Raw genomic sequence first — 13,623 nt, 5'->3', positions numbered from 1 at the left:
TGGCTCGGTGTATGGAGATGATTGGTCTCATGGTGTCCAGCATGGATATCGTTCCTTTTGCCAGATTCCATCTCAGACCTCTTCAGCTGTGCATGCTCAGACAGTGGAACGGCAATCATTCGGATCTGTCTCAACAGATTTCTCTGGACAACCAATCAAGAGAATAGCTCTCTTGGTGGCTCTGTCCAGATCACCTTTCCCAAGGGACATCTTTTTTGAGACCATCCTGGGAGATTGTGACTACAGACGCAAGTCTATCAGGATGGGGAGCTGTTTTGGGTGCCAGGAAGGCACAGGGCCTGTGAACTTGAGAGGAATCTCTCCTCCCAATCAACATTTTGGAACTTTGAGTTATCTTCAATGCTCTGAAGGCTTGGCCTCTTCTGGGTTTGTCCCAGTTTATCAGATTCCAATCAGACAACATAACCTCAGGGGGGAACGAGGAGCTCCCTAGCAATGAGGGAAGTATCTCGGATTCTGGAAAGGGCGGAGGCCCACAACTGCTCGCTGTCAGCGATCCACATTCCTGGTGTGGACAACTGGGAAGCGGATTTCCTCAGCAGACAATCCTTTTATCCGGGGGAATGTTCTCTCCATCCCGAGGTGTTTGCGGAGATTTGCAACACATGGGGGATGCCAGAGATGGATCTCATGGCGTCCCGGCTCAATTTCAAGCTGCCCAGATATGGGTCGCAGTTCAGGGATCCTCAGGCAGAGCATTAGGCGGATTCATTAGCAGTGCCTTGGAGGCTCAACCTAATTTAAATTTTTCCACCGTTACCACTTCTCCCTCATGTAGTGGCCCGCATCAAGCAGAAGCAAGCATCAGTGATACTGACTGCTCCATCGTGGCCGCAAAGGATGTGGTTTGCTGACCTGGTGGGGATGTCCTCATCTCCTCCATGGAGGTTACTTTGTCGCAGGGATCTGCTGGAACAGGGTCCCTTTGGTCATCAAAATCTAGATTCTCTGAGGCTGACTGCGTGGAGATTGAACGCTTAGTCCTTGCCAAGAGGGGTTTCTCTGAGAGTGTTATTGATACTCTCATTCAAGCTCGTTAACCTGTTGCTCGTATCTAGCACAAGGTGTGGAGAGCTTACTTTTTCTGGTGTGAAGAGTGTCGTTTCGCCTGGCATAATGTCAAGGCTAATTTAAGCGGAAATACTGGCGCTGAAAGCAGGGTAGTACACAAATACAATATACGGGTAACCTAAAAGGGTCTACCTTAGCAGGAATATAATCGTTATAAAAGTTAATAAATGGTTATAGCCTAATATATATCTAAGAAAATATATTTAATAGTGTAAAATTACAATACAATCAAGATTAAAAAATCAGTGTTAATAAAATCAGTACATATATACTAAAAAGTAATTAATGGGGCCCTTTAAATTAGTTTGAAAAAACATACAGAAAGGGGAAAGATTAACCACAAATCTATATATATATATATATATATATATATATATATATATACTGTGATTGAGGATAGAAGAAAACTATACTCAAATAAATATAAGTATAAAGATGGCAGAGATATTCAAACAGTATAAATAAAAACAAATAGCAATACAGACAGACTTAAAGGGACAGTCTAGGCCAAAATAAACTTTCATGATTCAGATAGAGCATGTAATTTTAAACAATTTTCCAATTTACTTTTATCACCAATTTTGCTTTGTTCTCTTGGTATTCTTAGTTGAAAGCTTAACCTAGGAGGTTCATATGCTAATTTCTTAGACCTTGAAGCCCACCTCTTTCAGATTGCATTTTAACAGTTTTTCACCACTAGAGGGTGTTAGTTCACATATTTCATATAGATAACACTGTGCTCGTGCACGTGAAGTAATCTGGGAGCAGACAATGATTGGCTAGGCTGCAAGTCTGTCAAAAGAACTGAAAAAAGGGGCAGTTTGCAGAGGCTTAGATACAAGATAATCACAGAGGTTAAAAGTATATTATTATAACTGTGTTGGTTATGAAAAACTGGGAAATGGGTAATAAAGGGATTATCTATCTTGTAAAACAATAAAAATTCTGGTGTAGACTTTCCCTTTAATAACTGGACGTCCAGCGTAAAAACCAGGGGTTAAAACAGTAATAATCTGGGGTTAAAACAGTATTAACCTGAAAGTGCACTATAGTGAACAAAAACACTCGTGACTAGATTATCATACTAATAGCATTGGATCAAGCTAATGGGCGAGTGAGGTACCTTGCGCTAATCTGTGGAGCACAGATTGAATATTGTTCGTCCTGTACCTCCTCCTGAGGTGGGTGTGTACTCCTAGCGTAGTTCACTTACATCACCCTTTCTGAAAATGTCCAGTTGATTTTGGGAGGAACAGAATGTAAACGATCTCTGGGGTAATAGCAATCCTTTAGATGATGGTAGATAGTAACTTCAAGGCACTCTTATTCTGTGGTGCTTAGTGCAGGTACTAGATCATCTGGCAGTATATTCAATTTGTAGACTGGTGGGCTCCCTCAGAGGGCTGTATTCAAATTCACAGGCCTTGGGGGTAGTGAGCCAGGCGTTGGTAGTTGTCCTGTGTGCTTTTTCAACACAATAGCGATCCTTTCGGCGGCTGTATCAAGTTCACAAGCCTTAAAGGAGTTCAGCTTAGCAGTAGTTCTTCTTGTAGGAAATGAGACACAGTCATCAACCGGTTTCTCCCCTCACTTGAGGCTTTTTCAAGATGTGTTCTCATTGCTGGCAGGTATTCCTTTATAGGGCTATCCTGCATCCTTATTGGTTAGTTCAAAGGGGTGTGTGATCCCAGTTAAGGTGGAATTTGAGTTATTATTATTATTGTCTCTTGTAGTTTTTTGGAAATGTCCCGTTGTTAATTTTAGTTTAACAACTAGTATACTAAAAGTACATATTGCTCCGGAAAGGAACAACCATACGTGTAATATGGTCACATCCATGGTGTCAAGTGAAATCAACTTTAAATTATGAGTAAAGTCTGTTCAAGAGTTAGTATTTTTTGGAGTCCTCAATTTGATTAAACACATAGGTAGAGGTAAAAGACATATGTCAGTATTGTACAGGGAATATAAAGTTTTTACAGAGTTTTACATTTGATAGTTACAAACAGAAGTAAATTAGGGACTGGGGGTTCTCATTGTCTTAGAGTTAAAGTTAAACACATAGGTAAAGAATTTTTCCCATATGTGTATATGATACAGAAAATAGACAGACATTCTAGATATTTCACGTTTGGTGGTTGCATATTGGGGCATACTTATCTGATCAAGAGTCAGTATTGTTTGGGGGATGATAGTATGATTAAACACATAGTTAAAGGTTAAACACATATGTCGATATTTGTTCTCTTTTTGATAAATATTATAAAATCTTACATTTGGTACTTGCAAACGGAAGTTAATTATGAAAAAACGGTTCTTAGTGTATTAGGGGTAAAGTTAAACACATAGGTAAAAGTTAAACACATATGTGTATATGACATTGACAGACTATTCCAAAGTTTTACATTTGGTACTTGCAAACGGAAGTTAGTTGTGAAAAACGGTTCTTAGTGTATTAGGGGTAAAATTAAACACATAGGTAAAAATTAAACACATATGTGTATATGACATAAAAAATGTAGACAGACTATTCCAAAGTTTTGCATTTGGTGGTTGCATACTTGGGCAAATAATGAAAGGAGGTTCCGATTGTTTTTAAAAGGCATATCTAATAGAGACCCTTAGGAGAAGTTTTAGTCAAACATAAAAGGAGCTACATCAAGTTCTGAGTTTAAGCCTAATGGGTGCAGTGTTTTCATGGTATATATCAGTTCGGCTTCCTTTTTTAGGAGCTTTGTTTCAAAATTCCCTCCTCTCCATTCTGGTTTGACTTTCAAAATCCCCCAGAATTTAAAGTCTTTAAGTCGGTTATTATGGACCTCTCTAAAGTGTCTGTATAGGTGTGTTTCCTTGTTGCCTTTTTCTATGATACAAAGGTGTTCTCTAATTCTTTCGCGGAGTGTTCTAGAGGTCTCTCCTAAATATTGCATATTACAACTACACTGTATGAGGTATATGATTCCTTTATCTGTACATCTGATAGTGTCATTTATATGGTAGGTTATTCCTGTTTGAGTTGACGTATATTCTTTGGTTTTATTTGTGTAGTGGCAGGATCTGCAGCAATGGCAGGGAAAGAAGCCTTTGACTATGTTCCCTAGTAGGTCATGTTGTTTGGACTGATTATTTGTTTTAAACTCGCTGGGGGCCAATGTGCTCTTTAGGTTCTTTGATTTTTTGTATATAAATCTTGGGTTAATAGAGATCTTATCTCCAATAATTGGATCCTCTCTAATTAGGTGCCAATGTTTTTTAATAATACGTTCGATAGTCTTATGGTCCCCATTATAGTTTGTAATGAAAGGGACAGATATATCCTCTGTTTCTTTTATGCCTATAGGATCTTCATGTCTTTTATATTTAAGTAAATATTTTCTATCTGTGTCTTTTATTTTATTGAAATTATCCTGAATTGTTATATCATCATACCCTTTGTCATTAAATTTCTTTATTAGAATTTTAGACTGTTCTTCGTAGTCTATTAGGTTAGTGCAATTTTTTCTAATCCGCAGAAATTGTGCTTTAGGTATATTTTCTTTCCACTTTGAAAGGTGGCAGCTTGTAGCATGAATAAAGTTGTTGGAATCTATTTTCTTAAAGAAAGTTTTGGTATTAAATTGGTCATTGTTGGTTTCAATGTCCAGATCTAGAAACGAAATTTTATGTTTATTTATTTCGTAAGTGAACTGTAATCCCCTGTCATTCTGGTTCATGGAGGAGAAAAGTTCTAATAGTGTTTCTTCAGTGCCTTTCCAGATAATCAGAATGTCGTCAATGTACCGCTTATAGGTCACCAGATACTGCACCAAGCTATTGGTTCCCAAAAATTCGGACTCCCAATCCCCCATAAAAAGATTGGCATAGCTTGGTGCAAATCTGGTGCCCATAGCGGTACCTTTAATCTGTAGATACATCTTTTGATTAAAAGAAAATGTATTGTTTTCAAGAATGAATCTGATGCTGTCTAATAGGAATTCTCTTTGTTCTTTGGATATAGTTTCATCTTTCTTTAGAAACTTTGTAACTGCTTTAACACCTAGATCATGTGCGATATTAGTGTATAAAGATGTTACGTCACATGTAGCTAAAATGATTTCACCGTCAATTTTCAAGTTATCTAGAAGTTGTAGCACTTGTGTTGAATCTTTCAAATATGAGGGTAATTGTTTGACATATTTTTGAAGGAATCTATCTATGTATTGGGACAAGTTGGCGGTGAGTGAGTTTATCCCTGAAATAATCGGGCGACCTGGTGGATTTTTCAAATCTTTATGAATCTTTGGTAAAAAATAAAAAATGGGAATTCTAGGAAATTCGGGGTATAGGAAACTGTATTCTTTAAAGTTGAGTATACCTTTATTTTTAGCAGTATCTAGAAGTAGTTTCAAAATTAGATGGTCGGCTCTAGTGGGGTCTCTTTTTAACTCTTTATAGGTGGTTTCATCCTTCAATAGTCTTTCTGCTTCTACTAGGTAGTAGTCCCTGTCCATAATCACTACTCCACCCCCTTTATCGGCTGGCTTAATTATGATGTCTTTGTTCTCTTTCAGTCTTTTGAGGGCATCATTTTCAGATTTTTTCAAATTAAAAAGGCGTTTTTTATTTTTATTTGGCTCATACTTTTCTATGTCTCTTTGTACTAGTTTTTCAAATAATTCTACGTTCTTCCCTTTCTCTTGAGTGGGGTAAAACTTGGACTTTGGTTTTAAATCTGTATGAACAAATTTGGGGTCTTCGGTGTATTGTCTGGATGTGTATTGTTCAATTGGATTTTTAATAAAATACCTCTTGAGTGTGAGTTTCCTTATGAACTGTGATACATTAATATGTGTTTCGAATTTATTGAGTTTAGACGTAGGTGCAAAGGATAAACCTAGGCTTAGAACTTTTGATTCTTCATTACTTAGACTTGTTTTGCTTAGATTAAATATTCCTGAGGTATCAGGGTCTACCATTGCTCTCGTCTGTCCCTTGGTTTCTTTATTGTTTCTGCCCCTTCCTCCTCTCTTTCCTCTAGAGCTCTTTTTCTTTGATTCATGAGGGGGGCTAATTGTACTTTTTCTACTATATGCCCTCTTGATGTTTCTGCTCTTGGACTGACCCCTAAAAAATGTGCCCCTTGGTTCATTTCTTTTCTATCTATGATGTTGTCCTTTTCAGACTTTTGTGTAAGTGGTTGAAACCTATTTCTGAGTGGTATTCTCCAATTCTTTTCTTCTCTTTTGTATTGAGGGTAGTCTGTTCTTCCTGAGGGGGCTTCATTTTTATATCTATCCTCTCTCCAACTATAGGGGGGAGGGTTTCTAGTAGAGTATGGTCTATATTCTCTATCTGACAGTGGATATTCTCTAAAGCGTGCATGAGTATATTCTTGTCTAGTTGGCGGTATAATATGCCATCTATGTTGGTTATTATAGTGCTCAGGTTCCCTATAGGAATCTTCAATATTCTGTGGGTTTCTAGGTTTGTACTCATTTTTATGTTGGTAGTTATTAGTTTTTCTAGGTGTGAAATCCTCATGTTGTCTATGACTGATAGGTTTCCTAAAGGAATCATGTCTAGTATTATTTGTTTGAATAATTGGTTTATTATAATTAGAGTGATTTGTGTGCTCTGTTTTGTAAGTATCTCTGTCGCTTGTGTTATTAGAGTCTTCTATATGTAATGTGTAGTCATTTTTGTCTCTCTGCATTTTTTTCTTTTTAATTTTTTGTAACTCTGTATTAGTTGATTGTAATGTTCTAATTATTTCTGCTTGTCTTTCTTTAAAAATATCTGTATCTTTTCTATTTTCAAGAATTTCTTGTATTTCCATTATTCTTTTGTTTATGGTTTCTAGACTTAGTGTTCTTGCTTTTTTTATGATATCAATTAGGGTGAAGGATGCCTTTTCTAAAGCTGTGAACCATTCTTCTTGTAATGTCTCACTTAATTCAAAGGTACTTTTTAGTATATATGTACTGATTTTATTAACACTGATTTTTTAATCTTGATTGTATTGTAATTTTACACTATTAAATATATTTTCTTAGATATATATTAGGCTATAACCATTTATTAACTTTTATAACGATTATATTCCTGCTAAGGTAGACCCTTTTAGGTTACCCGTATATTGTATTTGTGTACTACCCTGCTTTCAGCGCCAGTATTTCCGCTTAAATTATTCTACTATCCTCCTCAGGGTTCTTAGAGAGAGACCCTTCTATACTTGGCATTAGGGTTGATATAAGCGCCAATTCTCACCTATCCTCCTTATAATGTCAAGGCTGCCAGGATTCTTTCCTTTCTCCAGGAGGGTCTGGAGAAGGGTCTTTTTGCCAGTTCCCTGTGGGAACAGATTTAGTCCCTTTCTGTTTTGCTACACAAGAGACTCGCTGAGCTCCCTGACGTGGAATCCTTCGTTAAGGCTCTGATCAGGATCAGCCATGTTTTTTAGATCTAATGCTCCTCCTTGGAGTTTGAATCTTGTTCTTAAGTTTTTACAACGGCCTCCTTGTGAGCTGATGCATTCGGTTGACATTAAATTGTTGTCCTGGAAGGTTCTTTTTCTATTTGCTATTGCGTTGGCTCGCAGAGTTTCTGAAATGGCGGCCTTGCAATGTGAACCTCCTTATCTGGTGTTTCACAAAGATAAGGCTGTCCTACGTACCCGCTTGGGTTTTCTCCCAAAGGTGGTGTCTGATCGTAACATCAATCAGGAGATTGTGGTTCCTTCCTTGTGTCCTAATCCCTCTTCTTCGAAGGAATGTTTACTTCATAATTTGGATGTTGTTCGAGCTTTGAAGTTTTATCTTCAAGCTACTAAGGATTTTAGACAAACTTGTTTGTTATCTACTGTGGGAAGCGTAAGGGTCTGAAGGCTTCTTCAACTTCCTTATCTTTTTGGTTGAGGAATTTTATACGCTTATCTTACGAGTCAGCGGGATTTAGACCTCAGAGGATTACGGCTCGTTCCACAAGAGCGGTGGCTTCCTCTTGGGCCTTTAAGAACGAGGTCTATATGGATCAGATAAGTAAGACGGCTACCTAGTCCTCCTTACATACTTTTTGAAAATTCTACAAATTTGGCGTTTCTGCTTCGCCCGAAGCAGCTTTTGGGAGAAAGTGTTTTACAGGCTGTGGTGCCCTCAGTTTAGGGTCCGTCTGGTCTTTACCCCTCCCGTTATCATTCAGTGTCCTCTAGAGCTTGGGTATAGTTTTCCCAACCGTAAGGAATGATGCTATGGAGACTCCTCATATTAAGAAAGAAAACATAAATTATGCTTACCTGGTAATTTCATTTCCTTCTGTATTAGTAGAGTCCACGGCCCCCGCACATATACTCCGATGTGCGGACCAAAATTTGTTTTGTTTTTCTTCCGGCACCATTTATACCCTGATATTTCTCCTACTGTTCCTTGTTCCCTTGGCCGAATGACTGGGATATGAGGGAAGTAGGGGGAGTATTTGAGCCTTTGGCTGGGGGTCTTTGTCTTCTCCTGGTGGCAAGGTTCAGTATTCCCAACAGTAAGGAATGATGCAGTGGACTCTCCTCATACAGAAGGAAATGAAATTATCAGGTAAGCATAATTTGTTTTCTTAGTGCTCTTTTTTTTCTATAAAGCAATTAAGTTGTTTACTGCTGTTTTTTTACACAATCTGTTTTACTTTGACTTAAATTTTTTTTCCTTTTTACTGAAAAAGCACTGTTTAAAATTATTTTAATTTGTTTTGCTCACCTGGGTGATATGACATATGTTACATGCATCCATGTTATCCTTGTACCCAGAATCTAAGACGGCATGTAGCATATATAATTCCTATTAACACCATATTTAATTGCCATTTAAAATGTTGACTGCAGAACAGGTAATCCTTGACTAAAATCCTTTCTCAGCCTTTTCTTACATAGCAATGATTTGCTGTTGATTGTAGGAGAGTAGACCGTACTATTGATGCTGCAAACGTTAGTATTCTATGTGCTTGTGTCTGCGGTCAATTTGTTATCAAGCTGAATTTCAAATCCAAAAGTTTCCTACCACAGCAGCAAGCTAATGTTAAGTGGAACGTTTCAGTTCATTTTATTACTCTGAGAAAAGTGTTTACCACATTTTGATCTTGTCCCCTGTGGTCAGGACATGACGTACCGGCCCTGATGGGGTATAAATCAGTAGATCTGTGTAAGTCTGGCATTTTTAAGTTAATTTTCATAATTGAAATTCAACTTTGTTAAACTAGTTCAAGTGATTTAGTAATTACTTGATAGGTGAATTTGTGCCCTTTGGGTGCTAACGAATGCGGAAGGAGGACGTCACAAGCAGCATTTGGTTCTTTTTGGGGCTGGATTTAATCTTGTGAAAATACAACACACTGAGGTTTGGATTTGCACAGATCTCAGTGCTGCTCTTTCACAAGAATTAATCTGGCTCCAAAAAGAGCTGAATACTGCTTGTGGCCGCCACCTTCCTCATTCGTTAGCACCCAAAGTGCACACATTCACTTATCTAGTAATTACTAAGTTACATGGTTAGTCTTTTACATATTTGGTCACCTTGACATTTTTAGAACAATGTAACATTCCAGTTGTGATTTGTCACGGCAGTCCAAAAAAACACCCTGCCTCATAGTATTTAACAATGCACCACCTGGCACTCTGCCTTCTGTTATGTTTCCTTTTAAATGTTCCTGCTTGTTTAGAAGTTCAGTGCAAGTGTTTATTAAATGGTTGGGTTGTCACTTACCGTTGTGGTTGCTTTTTCTACTTACCCTTTCTAGTTTTTGTGTCCAGCTTGTGAAAAGCTTTTCATTACCAGATTCTTACCTGCAGTTCTGCTATTGTCTTCCATTGTTAATACCTGTTATTTCTATTGACCATTAGCTGATTCTGACTCTCTTTCTTGCCATAACTTGCTGGGCAATACCTATTTCTCTAATGACTTGCCACCACAGCGTCCTTGCTGGGCATTACTCATTACTGTATCGCTTGGCCTTTACGCTATGCCATCCTGCTGACCTACTGTCATTTCCTGCTAGCCATTACTTGATGTTTCGGTGGGTCGTTACTTGCTACTGCTCTGCTGGCCATTATATGTCTGTCCTTTGGCCATTACCTTCTATAGAGCACCACTGGCTATTTCCTGTTGCTATCAAGCTGTCAATTGCTTCTTTCTAGCAGTTCAAGATTCAAGGAAAGAGATGCAGAAGAAAGATAGCAGAATCATACAGCACAGTTGTACATACAAATTGTCAGTATTTTAATTATCTAACATTTTTTTATTCTGCTGGTAGAGGCACTTTGTCAGTTTTTCTTGAACTTTACTTTGTGACTACTTGTTAGTTTTGACCCAGTATTCCAACCCAATATTTGCAGGTAAAATTATTTTATATGCCTTTTAGACTTACTTGGAGATTAAAAGGTTTTCTTAAGGCTACAATTTGATGAGTATACGTGCACCTGCCCGTACGTAATATTAACAGTATTGACAGAATTTTACACCAATGCACTATATACCTATATATGTCAATTTTTTTCGGGTTGAAGATGTATGAGGAAAGTACGTGCTATGATTTATTTATTTTTATTGTATTTAAATTTACTTTAAACTGAAATCTGCTAACAAGTGATCTGCTTCTTTATAGGTGGGCAATGAATCACTGCGCAAACAGCATCGAGTATTAGCTGATCTGCATTACAGCAAAGCTGTGAAGCTTTTCCAGATCCTGAAGGACGCCCCGTGTGAGCTTCTGCGTGTGCAGCTAGAGAGGGTTGCGTTTGCAGAATTCCAGATGTCTAGTAAGTGCTGTTATAAAGGCTGGTGACATTGCAATAATAATTTACTGTATGGAGAAAAAAAAGGTAATCTGGAAAGAAATGGCTGCATAAGCAGAACCTTCTTTTCTTTCCTATGGCATGGAGAGTCCATGACATCATTCCAATTACTAGTGGGATATTCAACTCCTGGCCAGCATGAGGAGGCAAAGAGCACCCCAGCAAAGCTGTTAAGTGTAACTTCCCTTACCCATAATCCCAAGGCATTCTCTTTGCCTTTGTCAATGGAGGATGTGTGAAGTTGGTGCCTGAAGATATTTAATCCTTTTATGGGTACTTTTCCCTGCAAGCAAGGATTGGGGTCTGGCTGTGTCCACGTCAATCTTTTTAGTAAGAGTAGTGGTGGCTTTTAGCAGTTAGAAGGCGGCTAGTTGGTCTTTGCTTTACTTGTAACACTTTTGCTACCCCTTTACAGAAAGCGACGGTTGGTTACTCTGGCCTTTTTTTTTTTTTTTACTACAGGTCCCTGACAGGGAGTGAAGTACCCGTCACACCTTAGTAGTTGTTATCTGCCCTGCAGCTAGATCCACAGGTAAGTGCCTTTGCCTTCTAGGTACTGAAGGATAGCACTTCTGAGGTTAACCCTCAAGTGGATCTATTTTGGGACAAAAGTATCATGATTTAGTTAGGGGTTCTCATTATGGGAGGAAAAGCTTGTTTTACTTGTAGAGAGTGAGGATGGCTATTCAATTTTTTTCTCTTTATTTGAGCCGTTATTACTTTTCGTGCACTTATATTATGGCGCAGTTTCTTTTTCGGCCGCTCACGTGACTTCCGCACTTCCGTTATATCGGAGCGGAGCTTCCTAAATCTTTGCGTGTCGGCTTTTCTACTTTGCTGATCGGATCATCTGACAAGAGGGGAGCATATCTGCTGGAGTCTTGCTTCCTCTTGCTAGTGGGATATTAATTCCTGTCACTGTAGGAGCCTCCGACAACATACATTTAGCTCTTTGTCTGTCTGAGGTTGATTTTTAAGATAATTTTTTTTGCCCTCAGTATTTTAAGTGATATAGGTTCAACTGAATTTGGGCTTTATTTAATTCTAATTTGTCATTTTTAGTGGGACCTGATTTTCTGTAGCTATGGACTCACAACAGGATCAGTCAATTTCTATGGATAAATGTTTACTATGTTTAAAGACAAGTTACTCCCTTCTGAGCCAAGTGTCTCTCAGGATAATACTGTGCGTGATATGCCTCAGTTTGTCATACTGTGCATTCTCAACCTCCTGGGGGTGTTTATTTACCAGGGAATTTTGCCGCACAGATAACTTCTGCAGTATCTGCGGCTTTGTCTGCTTTCCCTACTTCGGGTAAGCGTAAGAGAAAATCTAAACATGTCTGTTAGTAAGGTTTCTGACCCCTCTAAATCTGCGCTGGTCAACCTTTTCCAAATGTCTGATGGGAGGATACTTCAGTAGCTTCTGAAGGTGATATTTCAGACTTGGATACTATGGGGGAAAAGTCTTCTGAATCTGAAGAAGTTAATTTCAGATTTAAGCTTTAACATCTCAGGTTGCTTCTGAAGGATGTTCTAGCTACTTTGGACGACTCTGAACCTTCGGTTGTTGTCAACCCTAAAATTATAGTGCAGGAATGGGATAAGCCAGGAGTTCCCTTTTCCCCTTCCCCTGTTTTTAAAAAGATGTTTCTTGTTGCTGACTCCATTTGTGACTCATGGCGCACAGTGCCTAAAGTAGAAGGAACTATCTCTACTCTAGCTAAAAGAACCACCGTTCCTATAGAGGATAACAAGGAAAGGAAATAGGCGTCGTATTTGTGAATCAATCACCCACTAGGTATAAGCACAAAGAAAATTTAGGGTACTCACATGATGTATAGGCACCAAATTGTGACAGTTGAGGCAGGCTTGTTTTCAGCAGCAAACCAGCTAGCTGAACCACGGCAATCACTAGATCCACAGATATAGTAAGACCCAGGGAGATAGCTAGGCTCAGGTGTCCATTCACTACTACCAAACACTGGCAGCCAGGAGGGTGAGCAGGAAGGATACACCAAACCTTCCCAAGGTAGCGTAGAATAATGCAAACGGCTATGAGAGTTGCTAATTAAAAAATTGTTTAATATAACAATAAAAACAAGATTGAAAACAACTCATGCTGTAAAGTGAATAATAAAGCAATGCAACGTGTTTCACGGTTTACAACGTTTCATCAGGCATATACAATGGTGTATAATCAACCCCTAAATAAGGCTACGCTACCTAGACTAGATAAAATGTAGCCCCTCCCCCTACAGTGTACAGACCAATCAGAATGCCCTTTGTCTAATCACTAGTAAAGTTGTCACACCTGCTTTCTTGGCACTACTCTCTGTTTAATGAGAAATATATATATAATATTGAATTATGAGTATAAATGAAATATCTTATAAACAGCACCTTATTACTGAAAATTGTTAACAGCATAGTGTTGCTATCACAATTATCACGACTGTATGTGTAAGCTCTGAGATCTATATTGTTAAGTACAAACATATAGTTAATTCATACAAGATTGAATGTACCTGCATATTATTGTTTATAGTTTGATCTTAAATTATGCAGAACGTTTCTTTGTAAAGCTTCCATTTGAGACTTGCATATAATCGCAGGTGTTATAAAAAAAACATGAAACTAAAATACTACGTTACTGATTGTCAGCAAGCTACATTCCCAATTGGATGGTGTGTGTACCAATCAAAGCAGTACTAGCAAGCA

The 13,623-nt window shown here is 38.2% G+C and overlaps 1 protein-coding gene across 1 annotated transcript in view; it reads left to right on the top strand.

Moving 5' to 3' along the window:
• The window catches only part of EDRF1 (erythroid differentiation regulatory factor 1), a 287,034-nt gene that overhangs the window by 180,849 nt on the left and 92,562 nt on the right, over window positions 1-13,623 (top strand). The window contains exon 21 of the mRNA XM_053692524.1: window positions 10,714-10,867. Coding sequence (XP_053548499.1) covers window positions 10,714-10,867 — 154 coding nt within the window. The remainder of the gene's footprint in view (window positions 1-10,713; window positions 10,868-13,623) is intronic.

Source organism: Bombina bombina, chromosome 9 (assembly GCF_027579735.1).
Source record: "Bombina bombina isolate aBomBom1 chromosome 9, aBomBom1.pri, whole genome shotgun sequence".
Classification (NCBI taxonomy): Eukaryota; Metazoa; Chordata; class Amphibia; order Anura; family Bombinatoridae; genus Bombina; species Bombina bombina.
Note: the sequence above shows the minus strand (reverse complement) of the source record. Positions and strands in the feature narration are given on the sequence as shown.